We start from the raw sequence: 27,733 nt of genomic DNA, 5'->3' as shown, positions 1-27,733 counted from the left end.
CTAATCCAATGTAGATAAATTAGATTAGTAGTATTATATCATTAAATTTCGAATAATTTCTAAAATAGAATAGAAACTTACGTGTTTTAAACTTTATAATTGGTATGCTTTAACCTATACAATTCACATTATATTTTATTAACGATTTGAAAACTTAGGGAAAAGAATAAGTAGAAAGTAAGAAAATAGGTGATTTATAATCCCACCATGCCATCAATAACTCCTGTTAAGCTTTTTGATGTATGTATCACTTTTGCTATCTAGTCTTCATTTGTAGTTAAACTAAATGAAAAGGAAGGCAAAAGTAAGCACAAACTCCCAATAAAGTATGTTGGTAAGTGTTTAATTTCATTTCAAAAGATTTTTAATCTCATTTTTCAAAATCTATTTAGGGAAGAGAAAACACAGAAGAATCAGTGTTGGAAATCTCTCTTCATAGATACTTACTCTGATGTAGGAAGATACATTGACCATTATGCTGCTATTAAAAAGGCCTGGGATGATCTCAAGAAATATTTGGAGCCCAGATGTCCTCGGATGGTTTTATCTCTGAAAGGTACTGGCAATGCAGGGTCTCCCTTCATTTTAGTAACTATAGTATAAATAGGTTAAATAACTTGGGTTTCTATCATCTATGCTAATATGTAATTCACCAACATTATCTGTAAATCACCATTCACATTTGGCCAAGGAAATAGGACACCTATATTGCTAAAAGGACCCTTGCTCTACTGCTTGTCCCATTTTGCCTCCCTTGGGACCCATGTGATTATTTATTAGAAGGGAAAGCTGAACTCCTTTTGTCCTTACATTTGTTTTGTAATAAGCTCACTAATGCTAAGATTGCTTGAGGATAACTATTGTTATCTTTCAAAGGAGGTTTTTTTTTTTCCTTTTTCATTGAAAAACAACCTGCTGTGTTAACCCTCTTTCTTATTTTTAGGGCAAGTAAAGTTTTGTTTGATAGTCTAATGATTTAGAAAGACCAAATATTAAGGACCTGGGGTCTTTCAGAGCGTAAGAGCAGCATAATAAAGTAAGGAAAAGTTTCATTCCTATTTTGACATTCACAGAATAGTGCAAACTAAGATTTGAATGAAGGTCTATTTGACCCCAGAATTTGTGGTTTTTCTACTGTACTGTTACTGTCCAACTCTGGCAAGACATATTAACAAGCTATTTCCCACTAATTTGATTTGTTAATTTATGCCCAAGAAAGTACATAAACATTGGGGCATCTGGATGGTTCAGTTGTTTAGCGTCTTCCTGCAGCTCGGGTCATGATCCCAGAGTCCTGGGATGAGCCCTGCATCAGGCTCCCTGCTCAGCAGGGAACCTGCTTCTGTCTCTGCTCACTGCTCCTGCTCCCTCTCACTATCTGTATCTCTCAAAATAAATAAAATCTTAAAAACAAACAAACAAACAAGAAAGTACATAAACAGACTGCAGATATATCACTGCTTACCTGCTTTAGCCTCCCAAGTTTTTTCAGATTTCTCCAAAGGAATTTTAAACATGTTTTGGTTTTGCTGAAGTGTAACTGGGATCCGTTGTTACATGTATTCCTTTTGAACTAAGGTCCCTTTGGAAATAGTATTCCTTTTATGTTTCATATCTCCACTGTAACTTCGCATGCAACCATGAATTCACACAAACCAGGATCGCATGACTAGGTACGTCGAACTGAATTGCTAGGAGGTAGGGAAAAGAATGATTTGGCAGAGAGAGTAAAGCTTTGAAGGAAAGTATCCTTGATTAATACCTTTAATAGTTTTTTCTTTTTTTTTTTTTTGGAAAAGAATAATATCTACTTGGTATGTGGGGTTAAATAATTTTAAGAGGAAAGTAATTCCCCAAATAGGTATTTGGTGGTGATAAGTAAAAGAGGTAAGGGTTTATAATAGCTATTATTTTTATTATACACAAAGCAAGACACTAAGCTAAGTACTTCATATTATTCCATTTAATTTGCCAAAATCTTATGAGGTGTAGACAGTTACTATTCTCATTATATAGGTAAAATACCCAAGACATAATAAACTAAGTAAGTTGTTTGCCATCACAAAATAAAAGGCAGAGCCAGGATTTGAATAAAGACTGTGGTCTTTAAAAATTGAAGGGAGAGACGACCGATTCCATTTTGTCCAGAGTGCCTTGGGACTCTTAGGGAGCTAGTCCAATATTAGGATGTTTAGAATATGAAACTGTAGGCATGGTTCTCCTTTCAGGCACAGAGCTAGAAGAAAGGAAGAAACTAAAGATACGTAGCAGCTTCTTTTTCTTTCTTCCTTTTTTTCCCCCCCTCCATTTGGCATTTCTAGGTTTGCTGCTCACTATTCTGTACCTGGTGGTCGGGGACAAGGTTATCAGAGACTTCCCTGGTAACTTCTGTTTGACTATGAGGTGCCAGTTCTTTGTGGGGTTTTGCTCGGAGTTGGAATGGGGTAAAAGTTGTTCGATATCTAGAATGCTGGGGACTCTAGGGGTGCCAGGCCTATGAGTTGCTGGACTGAATCAGGAACTAGCCACTCACCTCAAGGGCCACAGTCCCTGACTCAATCTCAAGGTTATGCAGATGGCAGAGATAGAAAGGGAACTTGGAAAGCAAAAAGGCACTGGTCTTGGGGAAAGTTTTACAGAGTACTTTGGAATTATCTAATGGTATATATCATATGTCTTAGAATTTCGTATTTACCCTACGTGTGGGCTTAGAACTTTAGAGTTGAAAGGGGCCTTTGAGATACTCAGACCAGGGTTTGGCAGACTTTTTATTTAAATGGCCAGATAGTAAATATTTTAGTCTTTGCAAGAGAGAGTGTCTCTATCACAACTCTTCAACTCTCCTGTTACTATGGGGGAGCAGCCATTGACAATACCTAAACACATGGGCATGTCAAGAAAACTTTTTTACAGAAACAGGGGACAAGCTGGGATTTGATCTGCAGGCTGTCGTTTGCCAGTCCCTGATTTATACTGGTTCCCTTGTTTTACAGGTGACGGAACAGGCTCAGAGAGTTTTAGATGACTTACACAAGGTCCCATAACTAGTAAGTGACAGAGATAGAACTTTAATCTAGGTTTCTTGGCTCCTGGTAACCTGTACCCTGGTTTTCCTTAGAAGTAGGCTAAGGGGAAAGGAAAGTAAATGAACATTTACTGAGTGCCCAAAAAGCACTTTATTAAGCAGAGGGAGCTTCTTTAATCCTCATAATTGTCTCAAGTTGGTGGTATTCTTATCCCCCATTTTGCAGATGAAACAGGTTAAAGAGGTGAAATCAGTTGCCAGAAATCACAGAGCTAGTAAGCGGTAGAGTGAGATTTAAACCTGGTTTGGTTGGCTCCCGAATTCTCCTACAGCAGGATGCCCCATTCAAACCTTGATGTTGCCGTATTATAAACATATATTTCCTTATATTTTTCTCTTGTTGTCATTTTACTTTTTTCTGTCCAGCTATCTCTTCAAGAAATTCTTAGTTTCTTAATGTTCTGTGTTGAATGTCCGACATGTAGCACTAACCATACCAATATAAATTTCTTTCCTCATCAATTTCTGGCTCAGGCAGCTATTCAGCTTGTTTTCTTTTGTACTACACGTTTTTATAGATAAACTTTTTATTTTTGGAGTAATTTTAGATTACAGAATGCAAACACAGTACAGAGAGTTCTTGAGTTCTTGTACACCCCCCACCCAGTTTCAGTTTCCCCTAACATACCTCCCTGTAGGATGTTTTTCAAAGCTACTGTCTTTATTGGCACATTACTGTTAACTAAATTCCAGACTTTGTTTGGATTTCACCATGTTTTCCATTAATATCCTTTTTGGATTCCAGAATTCAATTCAGAATCCCACATTGCATTTAATTGTCATGTCTCCTTAGTGTCTTCTGATGTGTGGCCTTTCTCAGTCTTTCCTTGTCTTTCATGATCTTGACAGTTTGAAGGAATACTCGTCAGCTGTTTTGTAGAATATTCCCTAAAGTGGCTTTTTCTGAAGTATTACTTATGATTAGATTGGGGTAATGGGTTTTTGGAAAGATTACCACAGAGATGAAGTGCCCCTCTTATCACATCCTACCTAGGGACACATGATATCCACATGCCATCACTAGTGATATTAACTAACATACAGAAATGTGTGTGGATTCTAAGTGTACCACTTGGTAAATTATCACAACATAAACCTGACCATTGTAACACCCTCCAGGTCAAGAAGTAGAATGATTTTCTGTACCTAGAATCTTCCTTCTTTCTCAGAAGTAACCACTATCTTGATTGCTAATGCCACTGAATAGTTTTCTCTCTTTTTGAACTTGATATAATTTGCATGATTAAGTATATATTTTGTGTAAATTTTTTCTGTTTTGTTTGTGAGATTCAGCTGTGTTGTGTGTTAACAATAGCTTGTTCATTTTTGTCGCAAGTATAGCCTGCCATTATATAGGTGGACTATAATTTATAGATTCATTCTACTGTTGACGAATATTGGGTTATTTCTAGTTTTTTGGCTATTATAAATAATGTTGCAGATAATTTTTGATGCACATATAAGCATACTTCCATCAGGTAAATATCTAGGGTTGAGTTTCCTGGGTTGTAAAGTATGCTTTTATTATACTTCAGAAGATACTATTAATTTTCCAAAGTCGTTCTAAAGCTTTACATTCCCACTAGCACTTTAATGTTGTCATTCTTTTTTTTTTTTTAAGCCTTTCTAGTGGCTATGTAGTGGTGGTTTTAATTTGCATTTCCCTAAGAATACTGAATAGTGACAGTTTTACTTCTAGCTTTCCAGTCTTCATGTCGTTTTTTTCCCTGCTTTATTGCACTGGCTAGGGCCTTCAGATTTGGATAGAAATGATGATAATGAGTATCCTTACCTTTCTGATCACAGAGGAAAAACTTTCAACATTTCTCCTTTTAAAATGATGTTTGCTGTAGGTTTTTTTTTGTTTTTTTTTTTTTTAAAAGATTTTATTTATTTATTTGACAGACAGAGATCACAAGTAGGCAGAGAGGCAGGCAGGCAGAGAGAGAGAGGAGGAAGCAGGCCCTCCGCGGAGCAGAGAGCCCGATGCGGGGCTCGATCCCAGGACCCTGGGATCATGACCTGAGCCGAAGGCAGAGGCTTAACCCACTGAGCCACCCAGGCACCCCTGCTGTAGGTTTTTTAATAGATATTCTTTATCACATTGAAGAAAGTGTCTTCTGATCCTAGTTTGTGGAGAGGGTTTTTGTTTTTGTGTTTTAAATGGATACTTGAATTTTTGTCAAATGACTTTCCAACCTTGTGATTATCACGTGATTTGCCTACTTGATTCTGTTAATGTACTGAATTGTATTCATTGATTTTCTGAATATTAAACTGACTTTGCATTTCTGGAATAAACTTACTTTGACTGTAATATCCTTTTTGAATACTGGATTTGATATGCTAGTATTTGATTGGGATTTTTACATCTGTGTTCATGAGAAACTTTGGCCTGTAATCTTTCCTTCTTGGAATGTTCTTGTCAGGTTTTGGTATCAAGATGATACTGGCCTTAGAAAACAAGTCAGGGGATGCCAGGGTGGCTCAGTCAGTTAAGCTGCTGCCTTTGACTCAGGTCATGATCCCAGGGTCCTAGGATCCACTCCCATATCTGGGTCCTTGCTTGGCAGGAAGCCTGCTTCTCTCTCCACCTCTGCCTGCCACTCTGCCTGCTTGTGTGCTCTTAATCTCTCTGACAAATAAATAAATAAATAAAATCTTTAGGGGGGAAAAAAAAGAAAACAAGTGAGGAAGTGTTACTTGTTTTTTTTTTTTTCCTGTTCTCTCCAACAGTTTATGTAAGCTCGGTATTATTTCTTAAATTATCTATAGAATCCATTTATAGAATAAATTGAAGCCATTCAATCCTAGAGTTTTCTTCATGGGAAGGTTTTAAGTTAAAGATGCAGTTTCTTTATTAGATAGAGGATTATTCAGATTTTCTACTTATTCTTATGTCAGTCTTGACTATTTTTCTAGTGGATCTGTAGTGATCTCACATTTCCATTTCTGTAATTGTTTGTACTCTTTGTGTTATTATTATTTTTTTAATAAGATTTTTTATTTTATTTATTTGACAGAGAGAGAGAGATCACAAGTAGCAGAGAGAGAGGAGGAAGCGGGCTCCTTGCAGGGAGCCCGATACAGGGCTTGATCCCAGGACCCTGAGATCATGACCTGAGCTGAAGGCAGAGGCTTAACCCACTGAGCCACCCAGGCACCCCTCTTTGTGTTATTTTTTGATAGATATGGGCTAATCTTACTAGCCTTTTCAAAGAACTGGCTTTAGCCTTTGTCAGTTCTGTGTTCATTTCTTATTATTTCATTAATTTATCTGATTTCTTTCTGAGTTTACTGTGGCATTTTCCTTGATTTGAGAAGATTAGATAATAAATTTTCAAGTTTTCTTCAAACGCTTTTGCTATAAATATCCCTCTAAGCATAGCTTTAGCTTCATCTCGTAAGTTTTAATATGTTATACTTTCATTAACATGCAATTCATAATATTTCTGATTTCTTTTGATTTCTTCTTTGACCCACAGGTTTATAGAGAGATGTACTGCTTGATTTCCAGATATTTGGGGGTTTTTCAAAGTAATTTTCTTAATATAATTTATACTTGAGTTCTGCTGGGATCAAAGAATATACTCTATACGAGTTTAGTTGTTTGAAATTTGTTGAGATTTTTCTTTGGTCTAGCATATAATCTATCTTGGTAAATATTCCATGTACACTTGAAAAGAATGTGTATTTTGCAATTGTTGGATTCAGTACTTTGTATATAATTAGGCAAAAAAATGTTAACCTTGTTCAGATCTTTTGCAGTCTTACTGATTTTACTTTATCTTATTTTTTATTTATTATTGTCTGCTTGTTCTCTTAGTTACTGAGAGAGGTATGGTAAAACTTACCAGTGTGATAGGCAGAATTCTGAGATAGCTAGCTCCAAAGATTCCTACCCCCGCTATACTTGCTTGGTATAATAATAGCCTCCCTTTGAGTGTGAGTGGTACTGTGGATATAATTGATTTCAGTTCTGTTATTAGGTAATAGATGACAAAGGTGAATGGGGTTTGCAGGTGTAACTAAGGTCCCAAATTTGAGTTAATCGATGAAATAAATTTAATCGAATTTGAGTTAATCATTAATCAAAAGGGAAATTATCCTGAATAGGCCTGACCTAATGAGGTGAGCCCTTAAAAACTGGGCCCTTCCAGAAGGCAGAGAGATTTGAAGCATGGGTATCTTCTGTTGGCTTTGAATAAGCAAGCTGGCATGTTGTGAGGAGGGACAGGTGATACAGAATAATGGCAGGTAGCTTCTAGGAGCTAAGGGCCCCAGTCCTGCAACAGCAAGGAAACGAATTCTGACAGTAACCACTGAACTTGGATGAAGACCCCCAAGCATCATAAAATGCATAATTTGAGATAGCAGCCACAGTTGACGTGGTGATTGCAGCCTGTGGGACTTGAGCAGAGGATCCAATTGAATCATGCCCAGACTTCTTACCTTCAGAAACTATGGGATAATAAATGCATGTTGTTTTAAACTGCCAATAGTACAACAATAGAAAACTAGTAACTATGGTTGTGGATATATCTCTTTTCCACTTTAGTTCTGTTATTTTAAAAAATATATTTTGAAGTTGGGTTATTAGGTACATCATTTTGCCATTTCAGAAAGCCTTCCCTTACCTCTGATAATGCTCTGTGCCTTATGGTCTATTTTGTGTGATTTTAGTACAGCTATTTTAACTTTCTTTTGTGTGTCTACATCTCTAAGATGTGCCTCTTATACATGATTGTGTTTTTTATCTGGTCTGTCAGTCTTTTTCATTACTAGATAATTTCATTTATTTATATTTAATGTAATTACTCATGTATTTGAGCTTGAATAGACCATGTTCCTATTTGTCTTTTATTTGTACTCCTGAGTAAGTGTTCCTTTTTTATCTGGTCTTCTTAATTATCTTTTATTCTGTACCTCCCTTTCTTATTTATCATTTTTAGTGACTTACTCTAGAGATTAAAGGATGCATCTCTGACTTAATTAAAAGCTATTGGAAATTAGTATTTTTACAACTTCCTGGTCAATAAGAACCTTAGAATACTTTCACTCCAGTAGTCACCCTCTTGCCTTTTGATTATAGTTTTTGTGATTTTAATTTTGGACATATTTTTTATCCCTGCAAACATTATTAGTATTTTATATGTTCAATTTTATTATAGATCTACCTCCATTTTTACATTTTCTTGTTGTTCTTCATTTCTTCCTGCATCTTCATGCTTTCATCTGGGATCATTTTTCTTCTACCCGAAGAATTCATTTTAGTTGTTTTTTTTTTAATGAGGGACCGCTATTGCTGAATTTTTTCAGGTTTCTTTTTTGTCCAAAAATGTATTTATTTCATCGACACTTTTGAAGTATATATTCAGTGGATATAGAATTCTAGTCAACAGTTCTTTTTTTCAGCACTTTGAAACTGTCATTCTTCTAGCTTCTATTGTTTCTTTTGAGAATGTAGCTTACCCTTATTGTTGTTCCTTTCAAAGCGACTATATAGCTGTTACCTTTCTTTGGCTGCTTTTAAGATTTCTCTTTGTCTTTGATTTTCAGCAGTTTCCCAACAATGTGCCTAGATACGATTTTCTTTAAAACTACTCTCCACAGGGTTTATAGTGCTTCTTGAATTTGGAAAATTTTCCCCGTACTGCTGCTGTTAAGTTTTGCTCAGCTTCTCAGCCACAGGTCCACTGTCAGAATTGGCAGTTGCCTCCAAGACAGGCTTGCACCAAAGGCCCGGCTAACCTTTCATTTTTCCTGTTCTTCTGACTGCCTCTCTCCCCCAGTTCTCACTGTCTTTGAGGTTCTTCAAAAGCCTTGAAACCAATTTTCTGTTGTTTTTCTAGTTCTCAGCACGAGGTCTGCTCCAACCACCTAGTGAACCATTACTGGAAATGAATCTCTTCTTTCGGTATTTGTCATCACTTCCTGCTTCTTAAAGCTGGAACAGATGGCAGGCTGACAAATACGCGAAATTGGATTTAAGTTAGTGGCTTCCCCGTAGAACTAACCCATACTTACCCATGTTCTGTATTTCTCATTAAGAGACTATGTCAGGGCTCTCAAAAACATCAGTTTAGAGACCTTCTGGAGAGGTTTTTTTGTTTGTTTGTTTTTTAATAGAGAGTGTGTTTTAAATGTGAGTGTGTTCGATTAAGAAAAATGAGGTATACGCTAAAGTTTGCTTCGTAAAGTGAAATAATTACAATGGATCTCCCTGCTGCGTACCTTTCCGTATTTCACTAAGTGCCAGTGTTTTCTCTGTTGAGAGGAAACTGAAGAATTTCATTCTCAGTGCTGCAGATGTCAGAGCCAAGCTAAAGTGAAATAATGTCGCTCTGAATTTTCCATTTATTTCCCTGTATTTCAGCAGTACATTTTGGACAGAATTCATTTGCTCTAAGTTTGTTTCACTTAGCAATCTGCTAGCAACAGATTGTATTTCTCCTTAGATATAAGGCTTATTATTTCTTCAGAATTTGCTTTTTTTGTGCCTTTGCAGAGGGCGCTCGAGAGGAAGACCTAGATGCTGTGGAAGCTCAGATTGGTTGCAAGCTTCCTGATGATTATCGATGTTCATATCGTATCCACAATGGGCAGAAGTTGGTGGTTCCTGGGTAAGAATGTTTGCCATTTGGGCTATTGGTAACACGTCATTTCCCAGAATAAAAATTAAAAAATACAGTTTGTAGTTATCTTAACAGATTAAAGGAATTACAGGAGTATAGGAATTCCCTCTTCTTCCTTATAAGCATCCAAAAGACAGAATCTGTTGCTTGAATTTTATTTTCCCCAAATAAGTATCTCATAAAAACACGTTTCTGTCAATGCATCCTTATACTTAAAATGAAGTCTGGTTGGGGTTGGGGTTGGTGCGGTGGTATATAGGGTGGATGTGTGTGCAAGTATATTTTCACTAAAACTCTTCAGAACCCTTGAAGTCTTTATCCTATTATAGGCCACGTAATTGTTTTGGAGAGCTTAATGTAAATTCTGTATACCATACATATAAAAAGCAATAATTTATTCAGAGCTGTATACACTAAAGAACATAGAGTTTTGTCCTATTCAGGCAAATAGTAATTGTAATTGAGTGGCCTATTTTTAAGAGGAAGTATTCATTGTGGAACTTTTTGGTAAAAGCAGACATGCAGTAGCTGTCAGATTTATTCACAGTGTTAAAAGCTATATACTTTGGGCCTCCTCCTTTTGTTCTTTTATGAAATTGAGCTATTTCAGAGACGTTGCACTTAGCAAATGTTTGTAAGAACTTAGGGAGAACTTTGTGTTGTTCTTAATGGAACATGGCGTCTCTTTGTTGTGAGGAATCAAATGAGGCCGTGTTTACCACTTTAGATCAGGGTTGAAGGAATACAGGGTGTTCATACTGAGATTTTAAGGTTGTATGCAGAAGTCAAATATTGGGCAGTTTGGACTAAATAAGCTGAAATTACTGGGTGTTTTTTTCTAGTCTTTTTCCCTATTGAACTGAAACTTGACAAAAATTGAAAAATTATCATATTTCAAGAGCAAATAAGAGAGAACTTTATTAAAATAGTTGCCTGGAATTGGCACGACATAGGTCATAATTTCTATGCAAGGATTTATGTCTACCCACGGTCCAAACTGTGAGACTTTAGGATAGGACTCCTATCAAGGATTTCTTCCATCAAGGACCAGTACCTTTGTTCTCATGTATATATAGTGAGATCAGTTTAGACCCCGTGCATCCCAAGTTTATGGAAATCTGGGCAAGGTTTAGATTTATTTACACTGATACTGTCTGGGAGGACAGGGTAAGCTCAAAGTTGTAAAAGATAAAGGTATTAGAGGGGCGCCTGGGTGGCTCAGTGGGTTAAAGCCGCTGCCTTCAGCTCAGGTCATGATCCCAGGTCCTGGGATGGAGCCCCGCATCAGGCTTTCTGCTCAGAGGGAGCCCGCTTCCCTCTCTCTCTCTCTGCCTGCCTCTCTGCCAACTGGTGATCTCTGTCTGTCAAATAAATAAATAAAATCTTAAAAAAGAAAAAAAAAGATAAAGGTATTAGAGTTTTATCCCTTTAAACTTTAAAATAGTCACACATGCATATATAGCAAAACACTAGCAAATCAGTATATCACGGCAAAATAGTCTTGAAAGCAATAAAACTATTTTTCTTTTAAAAAGGCTTTTTAGGCATTTTAGACATTCAGACTTTTAATTTAAATCAGAATCTTTCCACTCAAGAGTTTGAATGTAAAAAAATTGTGATGTTTTTGGTGATTGACATGTTGATCAGTTCTTACAGAGCTGTCTAGGAAATTATCCTTCATCAAAAATGATGAAGCACAGCTGTTTGTTTGGCACTGGAATTGATTAAATTTTTGTCTGTGCTCTCAGGTTGTTGGGAAGTATGGCCCTATCCAACCACTATCGTTCGGAGGATTTGTTAGATGTCGATACAGCTGCCGGAGGCTTCCAGCAGAGACAGGGACTGAAATACTGTCTCCCGTTAACTTTTTGCATACATACTGGTCTGAGTCAGTACATAGCAGTGGAAGCTGCAGAGGGCCGAAACAAAAATGAAGTTTTCTATCAGTGTCCAGTAAGTAGGAAGTATGTTTAAATGCGGCTGTCAGTTGTGTTCTGATGAGTGTATATATGTGTGCAGTAGGAGTTTTCAGGGCTGTAGAATGGGTATAGAGCATTCTACAATTTGATTATAGACCTGTCTAATTAAAGGGCTAATATTCGGCCATAATATTCTGACATTAAAGAACGCCAAAGGAAAATCTTACCCATGGACAAACAACAAACCATTACACACACAGAGGGATGGCAGCGATAGGTGTTAAGGCAGTTTAAGTTTTAGAAAAAGTTATGGGATTTGCTGAAGTAATTATGATACACACTTCTGACTGAATTTCTAACAATTAGCTTTTGAACGTCATTTGACTCAAATTCTGAGTATAGTAGAAATTTTTTAAACTCTTCATTAGATAGTTGAGTTGTGGAAAAGTATGGATCCTTTTTTTAGGAGGCTTTTGTTACAGTTTAAATATGATCACAGAAAATGTATTTGGTTTCCTTCTTATTTTTTCAATTCTTTGTAATTTCTCAGTTATAGATCTTCTGGCTTCATTTTTCCCAAAATGTGAACTTTCAACTTAAAAGAGGAATTTGAAATTGAAAGTCATAGATACCTGAGACATGGGACTCCATGTGACATTGAAAATATTTAAAGAGCTTTCATAGCTGTTTTTTTTTTCTAAGTGTTTTCATGTATTTTATCTCATTTTTTTGACTTGATACCTCTGTAAGGTTGTAGATGATGGGTTGGTCCCTCCATTTACTGAGAGAAGTGACCAACCTAGAATTGTTCAGGTCTCTTGACTCTGAGTCTAAAGTCCTTTCTTAATAGGCTATATATCTTACTGTAACTTCCTAACTTAAAGGATAATTTTTTAGTTCGCTGTAACAGTAATGGCAGTACACAAGCATCTTAACTGTTACTGAGAAGTGCCTGGCACTCTTCTAAAGACTTTCTAGAAAGGACCTAAATATAGAAATCGTAAGAGCAAGAACTGAAAAGTATGAGTAATGTCGGAGTGTTGTTTATAGCACTTGTTATTTTTGTCTATTCTGCCTTGTCTCCAGGGAAAGATACGGATAATGAACAATGAGAAAGTAAGTAAAATGTCTTTTTCTCTATTATGATATTCTTTTTCTCACCTAGGACCAAATGGCTCGGAATCCGGCTGCTATTGACATGTTTATCATAGGTAGGAGAAAAAACAGTCTTCCTTTTCCTTTCTTCTTCCTGGTCAAAAAAATTAAATAGGTAAAAACTTTGCAGTTACTTGATCAGCTGGCAGTTTAAACTTGTCTTTCTTAAAGCTTGCTGGTTTATAAAGTACCGTATCTAGGCTCTGATTCGAATTGCCCTTGTACTTTGTGGAATTTTGTTTTCTACCTGGAAAGAACCCATGCCCTATATAATCACGTGCTCTTAGGACTCTGCTGTAGAATAGGGAAATGAATGGAATTACTGTGAGTATGTATATAGTTACCTTACACATGCGTGAATTTTCCATCCATCATGTTAATAGCTAATTGGAGACAGATTAAAACACTTTTATAAAGTTTGTGGTGCTGACTATGGGAAAATACTGATAAATCACACTAGAGATCTCAGAATAGCAATCTTCAGAGACCAGTATAAACTGGGCTCCGTGAGCTCTTTGGCACAACTCTTTTTTCTTGACCTTCAGAGGTATTTCTTATAGGAGTTTGAGAACAGTCCAAATTGTATGCAGTTGCAGCTTATGCAGGGAGCTGTTCCTGAACCCTCTGCTGTTCATCCAGTCCTGTTTTGCTTAGGTTTTGCTCAGGAGATGCTTCCTGACTATCCATTCTGTTTTCAAAGGCACACATTAAATATACCTATATATTCATAGTAAAGGGGCCTTGTAGGTATTTGTAGGTATTTGCACTTAATTACATCTCCTTTATTTTTTTTTTTTAAGATTTTATTTACTTGACAGAGAGATCACAAGTAGGCAGAGAGAGGGGGAAGCAGGCTCCCTGCTGAGCAGAGAGCCCGATGCAGGCTGGATCTCATGACCCTGAGATCATGACTTGAGCTGAAGCAGAGGCTTAACCCACTGAGCCACCCAGGCGCCCCTAATTATATCTCCTAATTGGAACCTTGAACAGAATATTAGTCTCCATTTTTTCCATATTGTGACACATTCCAGGTTTACGGTATATTTCACACCATCAGGAAATTCTCCCTATGTACAAAGTTATAGAAAGCTGGTTTTTTGTTTTTTTAAGATTTTGTTTATTTATTTGAGAGAGAGGGAGAGAGAGCATTAGAGAGTCAGAGTAGCAGACTCCCTGTTGAGTAGGGAGCCTGATGAGAAACTTGATCCTGGGACTCCGGGGTCATGACATGAGGCCAAGGCAGTTGCTTAACCAACTGAGCCACCCAGGCGCCCTATAGAAAGCTGTTTAACTTAGCCACTAGCTTTTAGCTCCCCCTGATTTGTGTTGGTGTATGGTTTCCAAGTTAAGTGCCCCCTTGGGCTTCTGCCCCTGCTCAGTGCCCTCTTTGGCATCTTTGCATAGCATATACCTTCAGAGATGATCACCATGGCTCTAGAACAGTGTTGCTACTAATGTACAAACTAAAGGCTGCCTGAGCTCTTAGGTAAGTGCCAGCTAAGCTCTGGGAGTTTCTCACTCTGGTTTGGTGCTAGTGTGAGATGGTATGAAATTCCCCACCACGACAGCAGAGTTCTAAGATCTGATGACTACTATTCTGATAGCTGGGATTTTGCCTGGAGTAAGAAAGCAAAGCAAAAGATTTGAGATGCACTGAGGGAGGAGAGATGAGATGGGCCATTAGTGCTGGGAAGAAAGACAAGAAAGCCTAAAGCTTCCTTTGAGCTGCCTTGATAAAATCCCAGTGCTACGAAAGACAAACCAAGATACAGGCTTACTTTAAAAGGTAAACTACCTAGAAATGTGTAAATTACATCTTGATCCAGCAAAGTTTGATGCTCTTGGAATTTCTGGTAAAACCCAAAATGGAAACTCCTGGTGTTCAATGAATTATTAGTAGATACTTGAAAAAACTAGAATCTGTGTTCAGGTAAGTTGAGTTGTAAAGACTGCATAGAAAAGACTGTCCTCATTCTAAGAACACACTTGGATGTGTATCATTATAAATTAAGGTACCTTAAAATATACCATGCCAATTTCATTTTTATGTAAACCATAAAAAAATTGTGGGTTTTTTTTTTTTTTTACTGTAACATTTTCTCCCATGAAATAGACAAAGTGATGTTTTAAACTTTACAGGGAAATCACTAGTTCTAAAAACAAAATTGTAGCTTCTTTGAATTTTAATGACCTTATTCATGTGCCTCCTTAGTATCTTATCCAGAGTGGATAACTGGTAGGTGATCATTTGAATAGAACGTTCAATAATGAAAGGGTCAGAATTGGCCGTTCATTAGTAGATGTGGAGAAAAGAGCCAGCTATTGCAGTTTACCTCCTCTCAGCTGATGCCTTCAAATTTTAAAGCTATAAACCCTTAAACTGTATCTTCTAGTATTCCCTAAGTAGAATAGTAAGTAAACACTAAATTTAGCTCCAGTGTTCAGCTCCATGGCAGAGTGTGAGAACTGTGTTAATAGAAACAAGATACAGAAAAGTTCACTGAAAACACATTGATTTAGGGACTGATAGTGCTGGGCATTGAGTTGTATTAACAATAGATGTAGGGGTCTGAGAAAGTTACATTACCTAGAAGGGGCAAATATAAGTCACACAGATACTTGTCACTGATCCACTCACTAGAGCACGTACGGATGTGCTGGACTTGGAGCTGGTCACTGAGAATATAGAGGACCACTCTGCATTTGAATCTGTAGGGTGCAACTAGATTACTTTGGGATTGGTCTGATACACAGAACTGTACAGTGCCGTACCCGTTAGATGCCCTGACTGAGCCTGGCTTTTGCCAGAATTTTGTGCATGAGTCAGGAGGTACCTGGGCCAAGGGTATATACCTTGATCATCTGAGGATGGTGTTGATATTTTTCCTGTAGTCTCTTCCTAGACATAGCAGTATCTGTATCTCCTTTGTTCTGTATGCTGTAGAAACTATAGACAGAAGAAGGCTTTTCATTCTTGTACCAGCACAAAATAAATTTTAAAAATCTATTAATTTAATTATAAGTTCAAAAAGTAGCTTGAAAGTAGATGGAGGGTTCCCTAGCAAGGCAGTTGGGAGTGTGATGGATAGAACTGTGAACAGAAATTGGCCGTAGAGGGGCGCCTGGGTGGCTCAGTGGGTTAAGCCGCTGCCTTCGGCTCAGGTCATGATCTCAGGGTCCTGGGATCAAGTCCCGCATCGGGCTCTCTGCTCGGCGGGGAGTCTGCTTCCTCCTCTCTCTCTCTCTGCCTGCCTCTCTGCCTACTTGTGATCTCTCTCTGTCAAATAAATAAATAGAATCTTTTTAAAAAAAAAAAAAAAAAAAAGAAATTGGCCGTAGAATTTTAAGTGTTTCTACTTTTGATCTTATATCTTAAGCATAGAGGAATTGTCCTTGTTTCCTTTATAATTTTATAAAAATTATTGTCCTCTTCTTCCTCCCCACCCCTTCCTGGTTTATAGGTGCTACTTTTACCGACTGGTTTACTTCTTATGTCAGCAATGTTGTATCCGGTGGCTTCCCAATCATCAGAGACCAAATTTTCAGGTATTTCCCTCAGGACTTTTTGAATTAAAATGATTGTAAGTCAGAAAATACCATTAGTTACACATCTTGAGAGGAAGTTTCAAAGAAGATAAATAACAGAACCTCTCATTTTCTTAAATGCCACTGTGTTATTCCACTTCAAAGCCACATTCAAATACTTGAATAGCCAATATTTTTCTTATCTTGACGGATCCAGAGGAAAAACTGATTTTGATTTTGAAGTTACAGCTTTATGTTACAGTTTCTTTTTATACATAGTTTCTTTTGTGGGGTTGGAAACAGGCTATTTGCCAGTTAATGGATTTATCACGAATAGCAAGTCAGTAACCATTAACTCAGGGCAAATATTATTTGTCATCTATAAATGAAACATCTAGGTATTATAGATAGTACTGCAGGTGATATTGGTTCACAGTAGCCTGACTGGCAGAAATGATAGATTAATTATAAATTCGAGGTCTCCAGAATAACATACCAGCACATCTTATTGTCAGAGCCACCGTTGATAGAGTTTTCAGATATCCCAAAAGTTTCCTGGCTCTGAAAACTGACTTAAGCTCTTTTTAGTTTCCAGTGTAATTGCTGAATCATTATTCGAACCATTGATTATTGAGCCTTGATGCTATCATTACTGATCTGAAGTCTTCAAAGTTTTCTCGTTACCTTGTAATTTATAATTTTCTTCTAAGCTTCACAGGACTTTACCTTTAAGTTCCCATTTAAGTTCCCAGATATATTTTAAATTTTTGATCGTAAGGTAAAATATAAGCTATTTGGCGTTGTATCTTAAAATCTTTTATCCTGTGGACTTGAAGTTAGTTGATTAAAAAATGTTTAATGTTTTAAAATTATCTAGGTATGTTCATGATCCAGAGTGCGTGGCAACAACTGGGGACATAACCGTTTCAGTTTCTACATCCTTTCTGCCAGAACTCAGCTCTGTCCACCCACCCCACTACTTCTTCACATACCGAATCAGGTGAGAGACGAAAATGGGGTGCAGCCTGTGAATATGTTGTTATTGCCCCCTTTGACCTGGTCCATCAGACACATTTTGAAAGACAGCCTTTTGCTGAGGTGTGATAGAAGGTGGATAACAAACTTTTTTATAACCTAGTATAATAATATATCATTTTATAAAGTATAATTTTATAATCTAGTGTAATCCAGTACCTTGAGTTTACAGTAACCTCCAAGTTACTTAAGTTATTTCATGCAAAAGTTCTATGTTTAAAGAATTGTGCCAGTGAGGTAGACACTAAGATATAATCCTCACGAAACCTCACTATGAGAGTTGCATTTAGAAGCTATCAAATCGCTTCTTGGCCTTTTGGCTAAGATCAAGTGGAGAAGCTGTCAAATTGTTCAAGATAAAGCTGTGTATTTTAAATTTCACTGAGGCTGCCTGTATTGATTAAAACTCTAATAAATATTTATCAGGTGCTGCCCATATATCAGCCATGGTGTTAAGCATTGGATTTGGTTAAATAAAAAACAAACACTAAATTCACTTTAATTAGATGTAATTTGTGCTGTGACATAAAGATAACTCACTGTTTTAAAATATTAAGGATACTGTTTTTTGATGTATTTTTATATAATTTATGATATATTACAGATATTTTAAAAATACACATACATGCATATATACATACTGGAATTTTTTTGCTCTGTATTCTAACCGGGGAGCATCCTAGGATTTTGGTATTATGTGCAGCCTTTGATAGGTTCAGTTACACATGTACAGATGGTTGTTATTGTAATTGTTTCACTTACATCCTGTCTAAGATTGAAACGTGCTTAGAATAGTAACATTGACCCTTGCTTATAGGGTACTCCAAATGAAGATAAGAGACAGCAGATTCCTAGAGAAAGTGGGAAAACAGTAGTACTGGGAAAGAGTCAAAACGTAATCCTAGTAACTGTTTGGTGACATTTTCCTTTGAGCTTTCTAGAAGTTAAGGAAAAAAGGAAAATGTCTTCAGTCTCATTTTTTAATAACAAATTTTTAAAGAAAATCAGAATTTTTTATTGCACTTTATTCTGGAAAGCATTTTTTGTACATTGATCTTTACTTGAAAAGCAGAAAATTATCACCACCAATGTGTTTGTAAATTTTTATGTTCCCCATTGTTGACTCTTACGGCAAGTCAAGTGTACAAATTGAGTAAAGGCATTTCTGTGGGAGAGTCAAGCTAATCAGGCCCCTATCTTTGAGAATTTACAGAGATAGATGGTTAACACAGACTTTAGTCTAAATATTATACCTCTTAAGCAAGAGAAACCAAATCAGGCCAGATTGGTGTCTCTCCACCCCATTCCCTTCTCCAGGATTGAAATGTCAAAGGATGCACTTCCTGAGAAGGCTTGTCAGTTGGACAGTCGCTACTGGAGAATAACAAATGCTAAAGGTGATGTAGAAGAAGTTCAAGGACCTGGAGTAGTTGGTATGTATGTAACTCGGGATTTGCTTTACAGATCAGTTGCCTGTAAGACATTTTGGAGAGCATATATGTGATATACAGCTTGGAAAAGGCATGATGTAGTTAGTGGATAAGACTGTATTTTTTTTAATACTTATTTATGTAAGAGAGAGAGAGACACACACACAGAATGAGTGGGGGGAGGGGCAGAAGGAGAGGGAGAGAAAGAATCTCAAGCAGACGCGCCTCTAAGCCTGGAGCCCAGCACAGGCTCAATTTCACCACCCATGAGATCATGACCTGAGTCAAAATCACGAGTTGGAGGCTTAACTGAGCCACACAGGTGCTCCAAGGCTCTATCTGTTAATAGTTGTGTTTACAGCATGAAAGATATCATAGATTCTGGGCTTCTTGTGACTCCCATTCTTTGTTTCATAAATATAATGTGTAAAGATCATTATTCTATTAGTTTATACCTTAAACATGAAATTCTCTAAAATTATAGCAGACAAATATTCAGGGGTTGATTTTTCATTCTGTGGATCACTTGAGTTCCTTGTTTCTTAGGTTTGTCTTCCTTTTTAAGTTGGATAATTATTCACTATCATGTTCTATAGAGTTACCAGGAATAATAGGGCAGAAAGAGAACATACATTTCATATCGATCATCTTTTTGAAATTTGGGGGAAATGTTAAAATCAGTAGCACAGATTCTTATTTGTGGATTTAATCATCATTAGCTCTGATTGTCGTTGACCGTCAGCTTTTTACATGATTTTGATTATTGGGACAGTTTAGATCTTTTTTCGTAATTGTGCATTTAACTTTAACATAGTTTACGTAATCTCATAGAGGACATATCTTATTTGCTATAATGAAGCACTGAATTTTATACTTTGGTTTCTTATTACTATTTTCTCTGCAGGTGAATTTCCAATTATCAGCCCAGGTCGGGTATATGAATATACAAGTTGTACCACATTTTCTACAACATCAGGATATATGGAAGGATATTATACCTTCCATTTTCTTTACTTTAAAGACAAGATCTTTAATGTTGCTATTCCCCGATTCCATATGGCTTGTCCAACATTCAGGGTGTCTATAGCCCGATTGGTGAGTTAAACTTTCCTCTGGGACTGATTTCCATGACTTTGTAGAATTAACTCCACAGAGGGATTTTGTTGATTAGCCAGACAAATGGTGTATAAATGGTTTTCCAGAGAACCCTAGAGATTCGGAGGAAATACTGTGGGGGGCCATGTGAATATGTGGGGGTGGTGGATAATAAGTAAGTTAGACTCCATACACTTCAGTCAGAGTAACTCTACTCTGCTTAGCTGTTTTTTGTTTGTTTTTTTTGTTGTTGTTTTTAATGTCATTTTTCTTTTGAGCAGTTTTCGATTTATAGATAATTGAGCAGAAGGTACAGAAATTTTCCAAATACCCCCCACCCCCATGCACGCACAGACGTCCTCAACATCAGTCTCCCACCAGAGTGGTATTTTTGTTAAACCTACATTGGAACATCATAATCCCCCAAGTCCATAGTCTACATTAGGGTTCACTCTTGGTGTTGTACGTTTTTGGGGTTTGGACAAGCATATAATGACACGGATCCGCCATCATAGTATCATGTAGAGAGGTTCCTGGTTTTAAAGGTTCAGCCTCTTTTCCACCCTTTCCAAAAAAAGTTCTGTGGCGTAATGAGAAACGCCACACTAGACCAGTTAAGAATAGGCTTAATTTCATTAAGATTAGAAAAGCAATTTCTTCCAGTGTTTTTGCTAAAAATACCAGTTTTGTAAAATAATACAGTTATTGTAGAGAGAGACTACTAAAAGTGCAAGTCTACCCGTTAAATCCTCTGTAGTCCTCTCTCTTTGGGATCATTTCCTAAATCAACTTGGTATAATTTTTGAATCTCACTTTTAGGACTACTTATGATAATGGCAGTACCCCGATCTTATGAATTATAAAACAAATGAAGAGAATCATGAGGCCCCAGCTCTACAATAGGGATAAAATATGACTCATATACCCAGAATATGACAGAGTGGTAGGTGTTGAATGTTCAGAAAGGGCCCTCTGGCTCCTGGGAAGATGGGCATAGGATTAATCTGACCCAGAGCTGATACATTCCCAACCCCAGTTTGGAAAGAGAAGGATGGTATGAGATTTTAGGCCATAATGCTTGCATATCTGGTGAAAAGGATCTACCCTCTGGGTTTGGAAGTGAAGTTTAGCTTCCCTCCCAGTGCAGGAATGCTTTCTACTGTATATTTCTAGTACCAGGAATTTGTTACTTCTTGTAACAGTCTCTTGTTTTTGACTAGTCCAGTTTCTGTCTGAGATTGGTTTCATCCATGAATGTTCCATACAGCTCATTAGTGAAGCCGTCTGGGGCTAGAGTTCTCTGTGGGAAAGTTTGAAATAGGATTTTAATTTCTTTCATGTATTTCCTACTTCTTATTTCACTTTTGGTCATTTGTGTCTTTCAAAGAATTTGTCCATTTGTCTAAATGTTGAATTATTGGCATAAAATTATAATAGTCCCTTGATATCCTTTTAATGACTGCAGGAACTATAGTCACATATCCTTTTTTGCTCCTAATAATGGTAATTTATATCTTCTGTTGATGGGTTAACCTAAGGGGTTATCTCTTTTGTTAGTCATTTGAAAGAACAACTTTGGGTTTCACTGGTTTTCTCTATTGTTTGCTCATTTTCTATTTCATGGATTTCTTCAGTTTTGTTTCTTTCTTTCCTCCTACTTACTTTGGGATTTATTTGCTTTTTTACCAGCTTCTTCAGGTAGAAGTTTAGATTATTGATTTTAGGCCTTTCTTTTCTCTAAAGCACTGTTTTGACTGTGTTTCATAAATTTTGATGTTTTGTTTTCATTAACATTTAATTCAAGATACTCTAGGATTTCCCTTGTAATTTAATTTTGATCTGTAACTATTCTAGAAATGTGTTAAATTTTCAAACATTTGGAGGTTTTCCAGTTAACTTTTGTTTACTGATTTCTAATTTTATTATGGTTAGAGAACTCATTATGTGTAATTTCAATCCTTTTAAAGGTTTTATGTCCCAGCATTATGGTCTATCTTGGTAACTAATTCCTGTGTATTTGAAAAGAATGTATATTCTGCTAATTGTGGGAATATTAGCCTATAAATGAAAGTTCAAATTAGTTGACTGTTTCTCAAGTCTTCTATGTATTAATTGATTTTTTTTTTTTTTTGGTCCTTGTTCTCTGAAAAATGATTGTTGAAATCTCCAGCCATAATTACAATCTTGTCTATTTCTCTTTTTAATTTTATCAGCTATGCTTCATATGTTTTGAAGCTCTATAATTATATGCAAATATACTTAGAATAATTATGTCTTTTTAATGACGTTCTTTCTTTTATTATTATGAAATCTCTCTCTTTGATAATATTTCTTGTCCTAAAATTGCTAATATTTCTGACCTAAAGTGTAAAGAATGTTGAGGTTTGTTTGGGTTGACAGTTAAGTTACTATGAGGTCAGCTTGATCCTGTTGCGAATTGTTTGTTAGGATAGGTATAAAGTAGTCTTTAATATAGGACTGCAGTTCTCAAACTTTTCAGTCTCATGGCTCCCTTAAGCTTTTAAAAGTTATTGAGGATTCCAAAGAACTCTTGTTGATGTGGGTTATATCAATATTTATCATATTAGAAATTAAAACTGAGAAATTTTATAGTATTTACTTACTCTTTTTTTAAAGTTTACAATTTTTAAATTTATAATTTTAAATTATAATAATAAACTCATTACATGTTCAACCCTCTTAACTATGTTCTTACTTATTTGGAGTTTTAACTTCCTCCCAACCACAAATAAGCATATAAAATCTTGACCTACCTTATGGAAAATGTTTCTCTCAAGCATGAGATATCAATACAAAGAAATGAGAATTCTGGACTTAACTTATAATCAACATGAAAGAGGCAGTGGGGATTGTATTTGTATGGTGTTGTATTTGTATTGTAACTTTCCTGTTGAAATATTAGTTTTCTTGATATGGAAACTGAATTGTTCTCCTTTTTTTGTACCCTAACCGTATGATAATTATTGTACTTGATACTTCCTTTTGCTTTATACTTTGAATGTCACTGCAAAATATACTTTTGTTTGGTCTTTAGCCTTTTCTTGCTCTAGGTGGTTTGTTGTTTGCTTTTGGACACTTTAGAGGTTCCTGCTGCTTATTTATTTTCATTCTTATCTGTGTGTGCCTCTTTCCATCTGCTGCTTCTATATGTACACTTTTATCTGAGAGCATCTGCAGTCTCCCTCTTCAGCCACACTGACTTCTTTAACTTCTTTTTTCTGTTTTCTTCAGTAAGATGACTAATGATCATACTACCTGAATTTAATGTTTTAGGATTTCCTAAGCCTCCCCCCTTGCCCCTTTTGAACCTTCTACTGAATTTTAAAGTCTTCATTCCCTAGATTAAAAAAAAAAATCAAACAATAAAAAGAATGGAATATCATGTCATATTTATGTATATTTTCTCTGATTGTTGTTAATGTTGTTGTTATTAGTGTTACAATAAATCCTAAGTGACAATCCTTTGACAACTCCTAAAGAACAATTTTTTTTCTCCCACATTAATTAATTTGCTTGCTCAGCAAGTATTTATTGAGTCCCAACGAGGTGCTGGGGAAGACGCAGTGAACAATACAGCCAGAGTCTGCCTTCGGGGATATACTATACAGCACGCTGACTCTAGTGAATAAATACTGCATGGAATATTTGAAAGTTACTAAGAGAATAAATCTTAAAAGTTCTCATCACAAAAACACATTCTGTAACTATGTACGATGACGGATGTTAACTGGACTTACTGTGGTGATCATTTTGTAATATATATGAATATCAAATCATTATGTTGTACACCTGGAACAAATGAATGTAATGTTGTATGTCAACTATACCTCAATAAAAAAAAAAAGAAGAAGAAGGTTGAGGAAATTAACAAAAACAAAAAAATCTCTGCCTTGAAATTTACATTCTAGTTATAAGAGACAAGGATAGCAAATATCTGGTTATACCAAGTAGTAATAAGTGCTCTGGAGAAAAATCAGAGTAAAGCATATATAAGGAGTGTCTGTTGGGTTCTAATATAAAGAGCTGTCAAGAAAGGCCTCGGCAACATTTGAGTTGAGACTTGAAAGAAGTAGAGGGAGCCAGGGGGATATATGTGGCAGAAGGATGTTCCAGGTGAAAGAACAGCAAGTGCAAAGGCCCTGAAACACTGATGTTACATAAATATACTAATGCTTGGCATGTGCGAGGAACTGCAAGAGGCCAGTGTAGCTGGAGTGCAGAGGCCAGAGGAGAGAGTGGTTAGAGATGAGATCAGAGGGGTAGTGAGTGCTGGATATGTGATGCCACAAAGGCCTCAGGAAAAGAACTGCTGACAACACATCCCATGTTTCCCAATAGTTCTCACATACCAGCTAGGTGCTCCTTGCTGTTCAGAACTCTCTAATATAGCAACTCCTCTCAATTAAGTCTTCAAATGTATGAGAGGGGAAAATTGACAGCAGATTAAGTCAAGACTTCATTAGAGACCCTGCTTAAGCAGAAGTGAAGTTTCCATGAGATGTTCAGATACTGCATGTTAAGCCTCATTGTTGCCTGCCCTATTCTGAGAGCCTTGAGCAAGTTAATTTCAAAGTGCCCCTGGTGGTTGAATTGAAATATTCACAGTGTCTTCATAGTAGGAGTTCAAAAGAAGTCTATTAGACTTCTGACAATACATAAAAGTTACCAGTAGAGGTCATACCTTATTAATACTTTGGAGTCCTCTTTTTGTCAGCATTTAGTAATAAAGAATTGTTACTTAATACACTAAAATAAATCCAGTCAAATTTTATCTCGGGTTGTTGGAAGTGGTCTGTTGGCTGCCTTGTACAAATTATCAACTGGCATGTAAAATAGAAGTACTGTATTAATGAAATAGATTTACCATTAAAACCACCTCGAGCCTTTTAAAAATGGGCTCTACGGATGTACATTCTAGAATCTTGCATCAGCATGTTCATTTATGAAAATACACGGTTCAACTCTCAAAATTCCTATTTGGCATGTCCTGTTGTTTAGATTCTAGGTAAATGAGAATTTGCATAAAATAAGTATGAAAAACTGATGGAAGTTCTTATCAAAAGATTGTTTTCTCTTTCAAGGAGATGGGTCCTGATGAGTATGAAGAGATGGAAGAGGAAGAAGAGGAGGAGGAGGAAGACGAGGACGACGACTCGGCAGACATGGACGAGTCTGAGGAGGAGGATGAGGAAGAGAGGCAGAGGAGAGTCTTTGACGTGCCCATTCGCAGACGCCGCTGCTCTCGCCTTTTTTAGGGTGGCCATCCTGATGGAAGCGCTGGCATGAATCCAGTTGTTAAAGAGATTTCCCAATAATGTAAATAATTAAATTGTTCTCCACATATAGCAGGAAAACTAGCACGAGATACTGTTCCAGGCCCTGGGTTCTATGAGACAGCACGTTAGGAATTGGATTGTTTTGGTTTGCTTTGTGTTTTGAGGTAGAGGAGGAAATGGGAATCGTTTTTTCTCTCTTTCTCTTGTAGCAGTCAGAGGGAGAATACTTCTCTGGCTAAAGAACAGACATTTCCTAGTTTCACAATATTTTATACTTCTACAAATACAGAGATGGGAGGGAATTGTTTTGAGTGAGGATTGAAAACGGTAGCAGAAATACCTACACAAGGAGAGAGAGAAACTATGAATGATTCTGTGAAAAGACTTCTTGCAGTTGTGACTTATTTAGAAATGAACAGAATTTGTAATTAGGCTAATCCATTTAGTGATTACTATATATTTTGTACTCACAGGGAACTAACTAAATAGCTTGAATACTAGTTGTTTGTCCTTTCTTAGACAATCTGTCCTTGAATTTGAAATTTTCATCACTACAACCTTGAACTTAAAGTCTTCATCACTATGACCTTGGCCTTGCATTTAGTCTTCAACTCTGCCAACCTCTAATTTAATTTAAAATCTTCAACATGACAACCTTGAATTTAATTTAAAGTCTTTAACGCTATGACCTTTATCATACCGTTCACAGATGCATCATTTTTGAAATGTAGTGTGTAAAAGTATTGTGTTGTTTATTAACAAGAGTCTTCACAATGTCTCATGTAGTCTGAATTTGTAAATACTGCCTCCTGTTTCGTTTTTCCTTTATACACTTGACTGTCTAACTTTGTGATAAGTGACATGAATTTTATGTTAAGATTAAGTATGTTTTCCTGAAACATGGATTTTTTTGTAATTATATAATTGAGAGTTTGGAATGAAATCCTCCAAGTGGCAAAAACTCACATTTTAAAAACGAATTTTGGTTCTGATCCTGTATCTTGTGTAATTGCCTATTTTCCATAAACTAATACTAATCAGCCTTTGCTGTCAGGATGGAAAAGGAAATCTAAATTCATTGTCCAGTACTTTTTTTTTTTTTCCTTAAGATCTTATTTATGCTCCCTGCTCACAGGGTTCCATCCCAGGACCCTGGGATCATGACCTGGGCCCAAGGCCAACACCCAACCAACTGAGCCACCCAGGAGCCCCAAGAATGTTTCTTTTGTAGGGAAAACTGTAGGAAGACAGAAGTATATATAGGATTAAGCAGCTGCCCCCAGGCACCATGAAGACCCTTTCCTATTGGCACATGTCAGAATGTTCTGAAATGGAGTAAGTAGTTCCTGCGTTTTAAAATTTTATCATCAGGCTACCAAATCAATCTATTGTGCTTATCTTTCCTTAAAAAAGAAAATCAACCTACTGATTTTTTTAAAAAATAAACTTTCCCAATAAATGAATAATTTAAAACTAGTTAAAATTGAAAGTTAAAGCTATTCCCAGGATTCCTTGCCATTTTTGCTTCTTTGTCTTTTCTGGTTGATCTCTCCTCTCAGTTCCCAGAGTACTCATGATTCCCCAAATCTCCCCTGCAACCTCATTCAATTCTTGTTCCTTAGAATACTTCCGACTTATATATCCTCTCATCTAAATACACATTGTCTTAGTATGTTGAGTGAATGACCTGTCCTTCATACCAAGGTGTGATGGATTAGTTAATAACACGCTCATGTGTTACTTCATCAGCAAGAATGTTTTCACACATAGAAGTGCTCTAACAGTTGGCCAGTCTACCCTTTTGTAGAGCAAAGGCCATTTCTGGTTCTGAGGTAAGACCACCACCCATCTTTGACTCTTTGTCTAAAGCTTGATGTAGCAATTAGGATGAGACCAGTACCTAAACAGCAGCAAATAGCTAAGGGTTATTTTTCCCTGTGAAAAGCCAGAGGTAGGTAGTTGAGGACTGATACTGTGGCCCAGTGGTGTCTTCATTCCAGATTCCTTCCAGATTCTGTTCTGCCATCCCTAGCACAGGGCTTTAATCATAGAAGTTTACCTCGTGGTTGCAATATAGCAGCTACAGTCATATTCTATTCCAGAAATAGATGGATGAGGAAGGGTAATGAGAAAAGGGACAAATTAAATGGAAAGTAAAATCAAACATAGGGCTGGAGGGGTAAACTAACCAGGTCTCCAGCAGTGATGAGGAGGATAGAGAAGGGAGGCAGGGGGTATTTAACACCGGCAGCATAAAGACCTGCTGGGAAGAACTTGGAATTCCACAAGTAAGACATGCTTACAGGTCTGAGTTAGGGCAGTAGCAGTGGGAGTAGAGTGAAAAGAGGATGAAACAGTTATCTACAAAAGAAAGTAAGTAGGAGTTGGTGATCAGATGTGAAAGAGTAGAAGAAATCAAAGGTGATTCCCAGGTTTCTGGCTTCATTTATGCAAAAGAAAATGCAGGAAATAAAGTTGGACACTGGAGATGAGATTTGGGTATATTTTGAATTCAAGATGCCTGTAGGCCTTACAGATTCCAGCAATCAGTTGGGTG

General features: G+C 36.7%; 1 protein-coding gene across 1 annotated transcript in view; it reads left to right on the top strand.

Annotated features, from left to right (window-relative positions):
• FBXO3 (F-box protein 3) overlaps positions 1-26,168 on the top strand; it is a 31,632-nt gene extending 5,464 nt beyond the window's left edge. Inside the window, exons 3-11 of the mRNA XM_032357927.1 lie at positions 393-556; positions 9,594-9,708; positions 11,469-11,673; positions 12,805-12,850; positions 16,256-16,340; positions 17,197-17,319; positions 18,672-18,787; positions 19,689-19,879; positions 24,982-26,168. Coding sequence (XP_032213818.1) covers positions 393-556; positions 9,594-9,708; positions 11,469-11,673; positions 12,805-12,850; positions 16,256-16,340; positions 17,197-17,319; positions 18,672-18,787; positions 19,689-19,879; positions 24,982-25,155 — 1,219 coding nt within the window. The 3' untranslated portion in view covers positions 25,156-26,168. The remainder of the gene's footprint in view (positions 1-392; positions 557-9,593; positions 9,709-11,468; positions 11,674-12,804; positions 12,851-16,255; positions 16,341-17,196; positions 17,320-18,671; positions 18,788-19,688; positions 19,880-24,981) is intronic.
• Positions 26,169-27,733: the final 1,565 nt, after the last annotated feature.

The sequence above is a fragment of the Mustela erminea genome, chromosome 9 (assembly GCF_009829155.1).
Source record: "Mustela erminea isolate mMusErm1 chromosome 9, mMusErm1.Pri, whole genome shotgun sequence".
NCBI classification, from domain to species: domain Eukaryota; kingdom Metazoa; phylum Chordata; class Mammalia; order Carnivora; family Mustelidae; genus Mustela; species Mustela erminea.
Note: the sequence above shows the minus strand (reverse complement) of the source record. Positions and strands in the feature narration are given on the sequence as shown.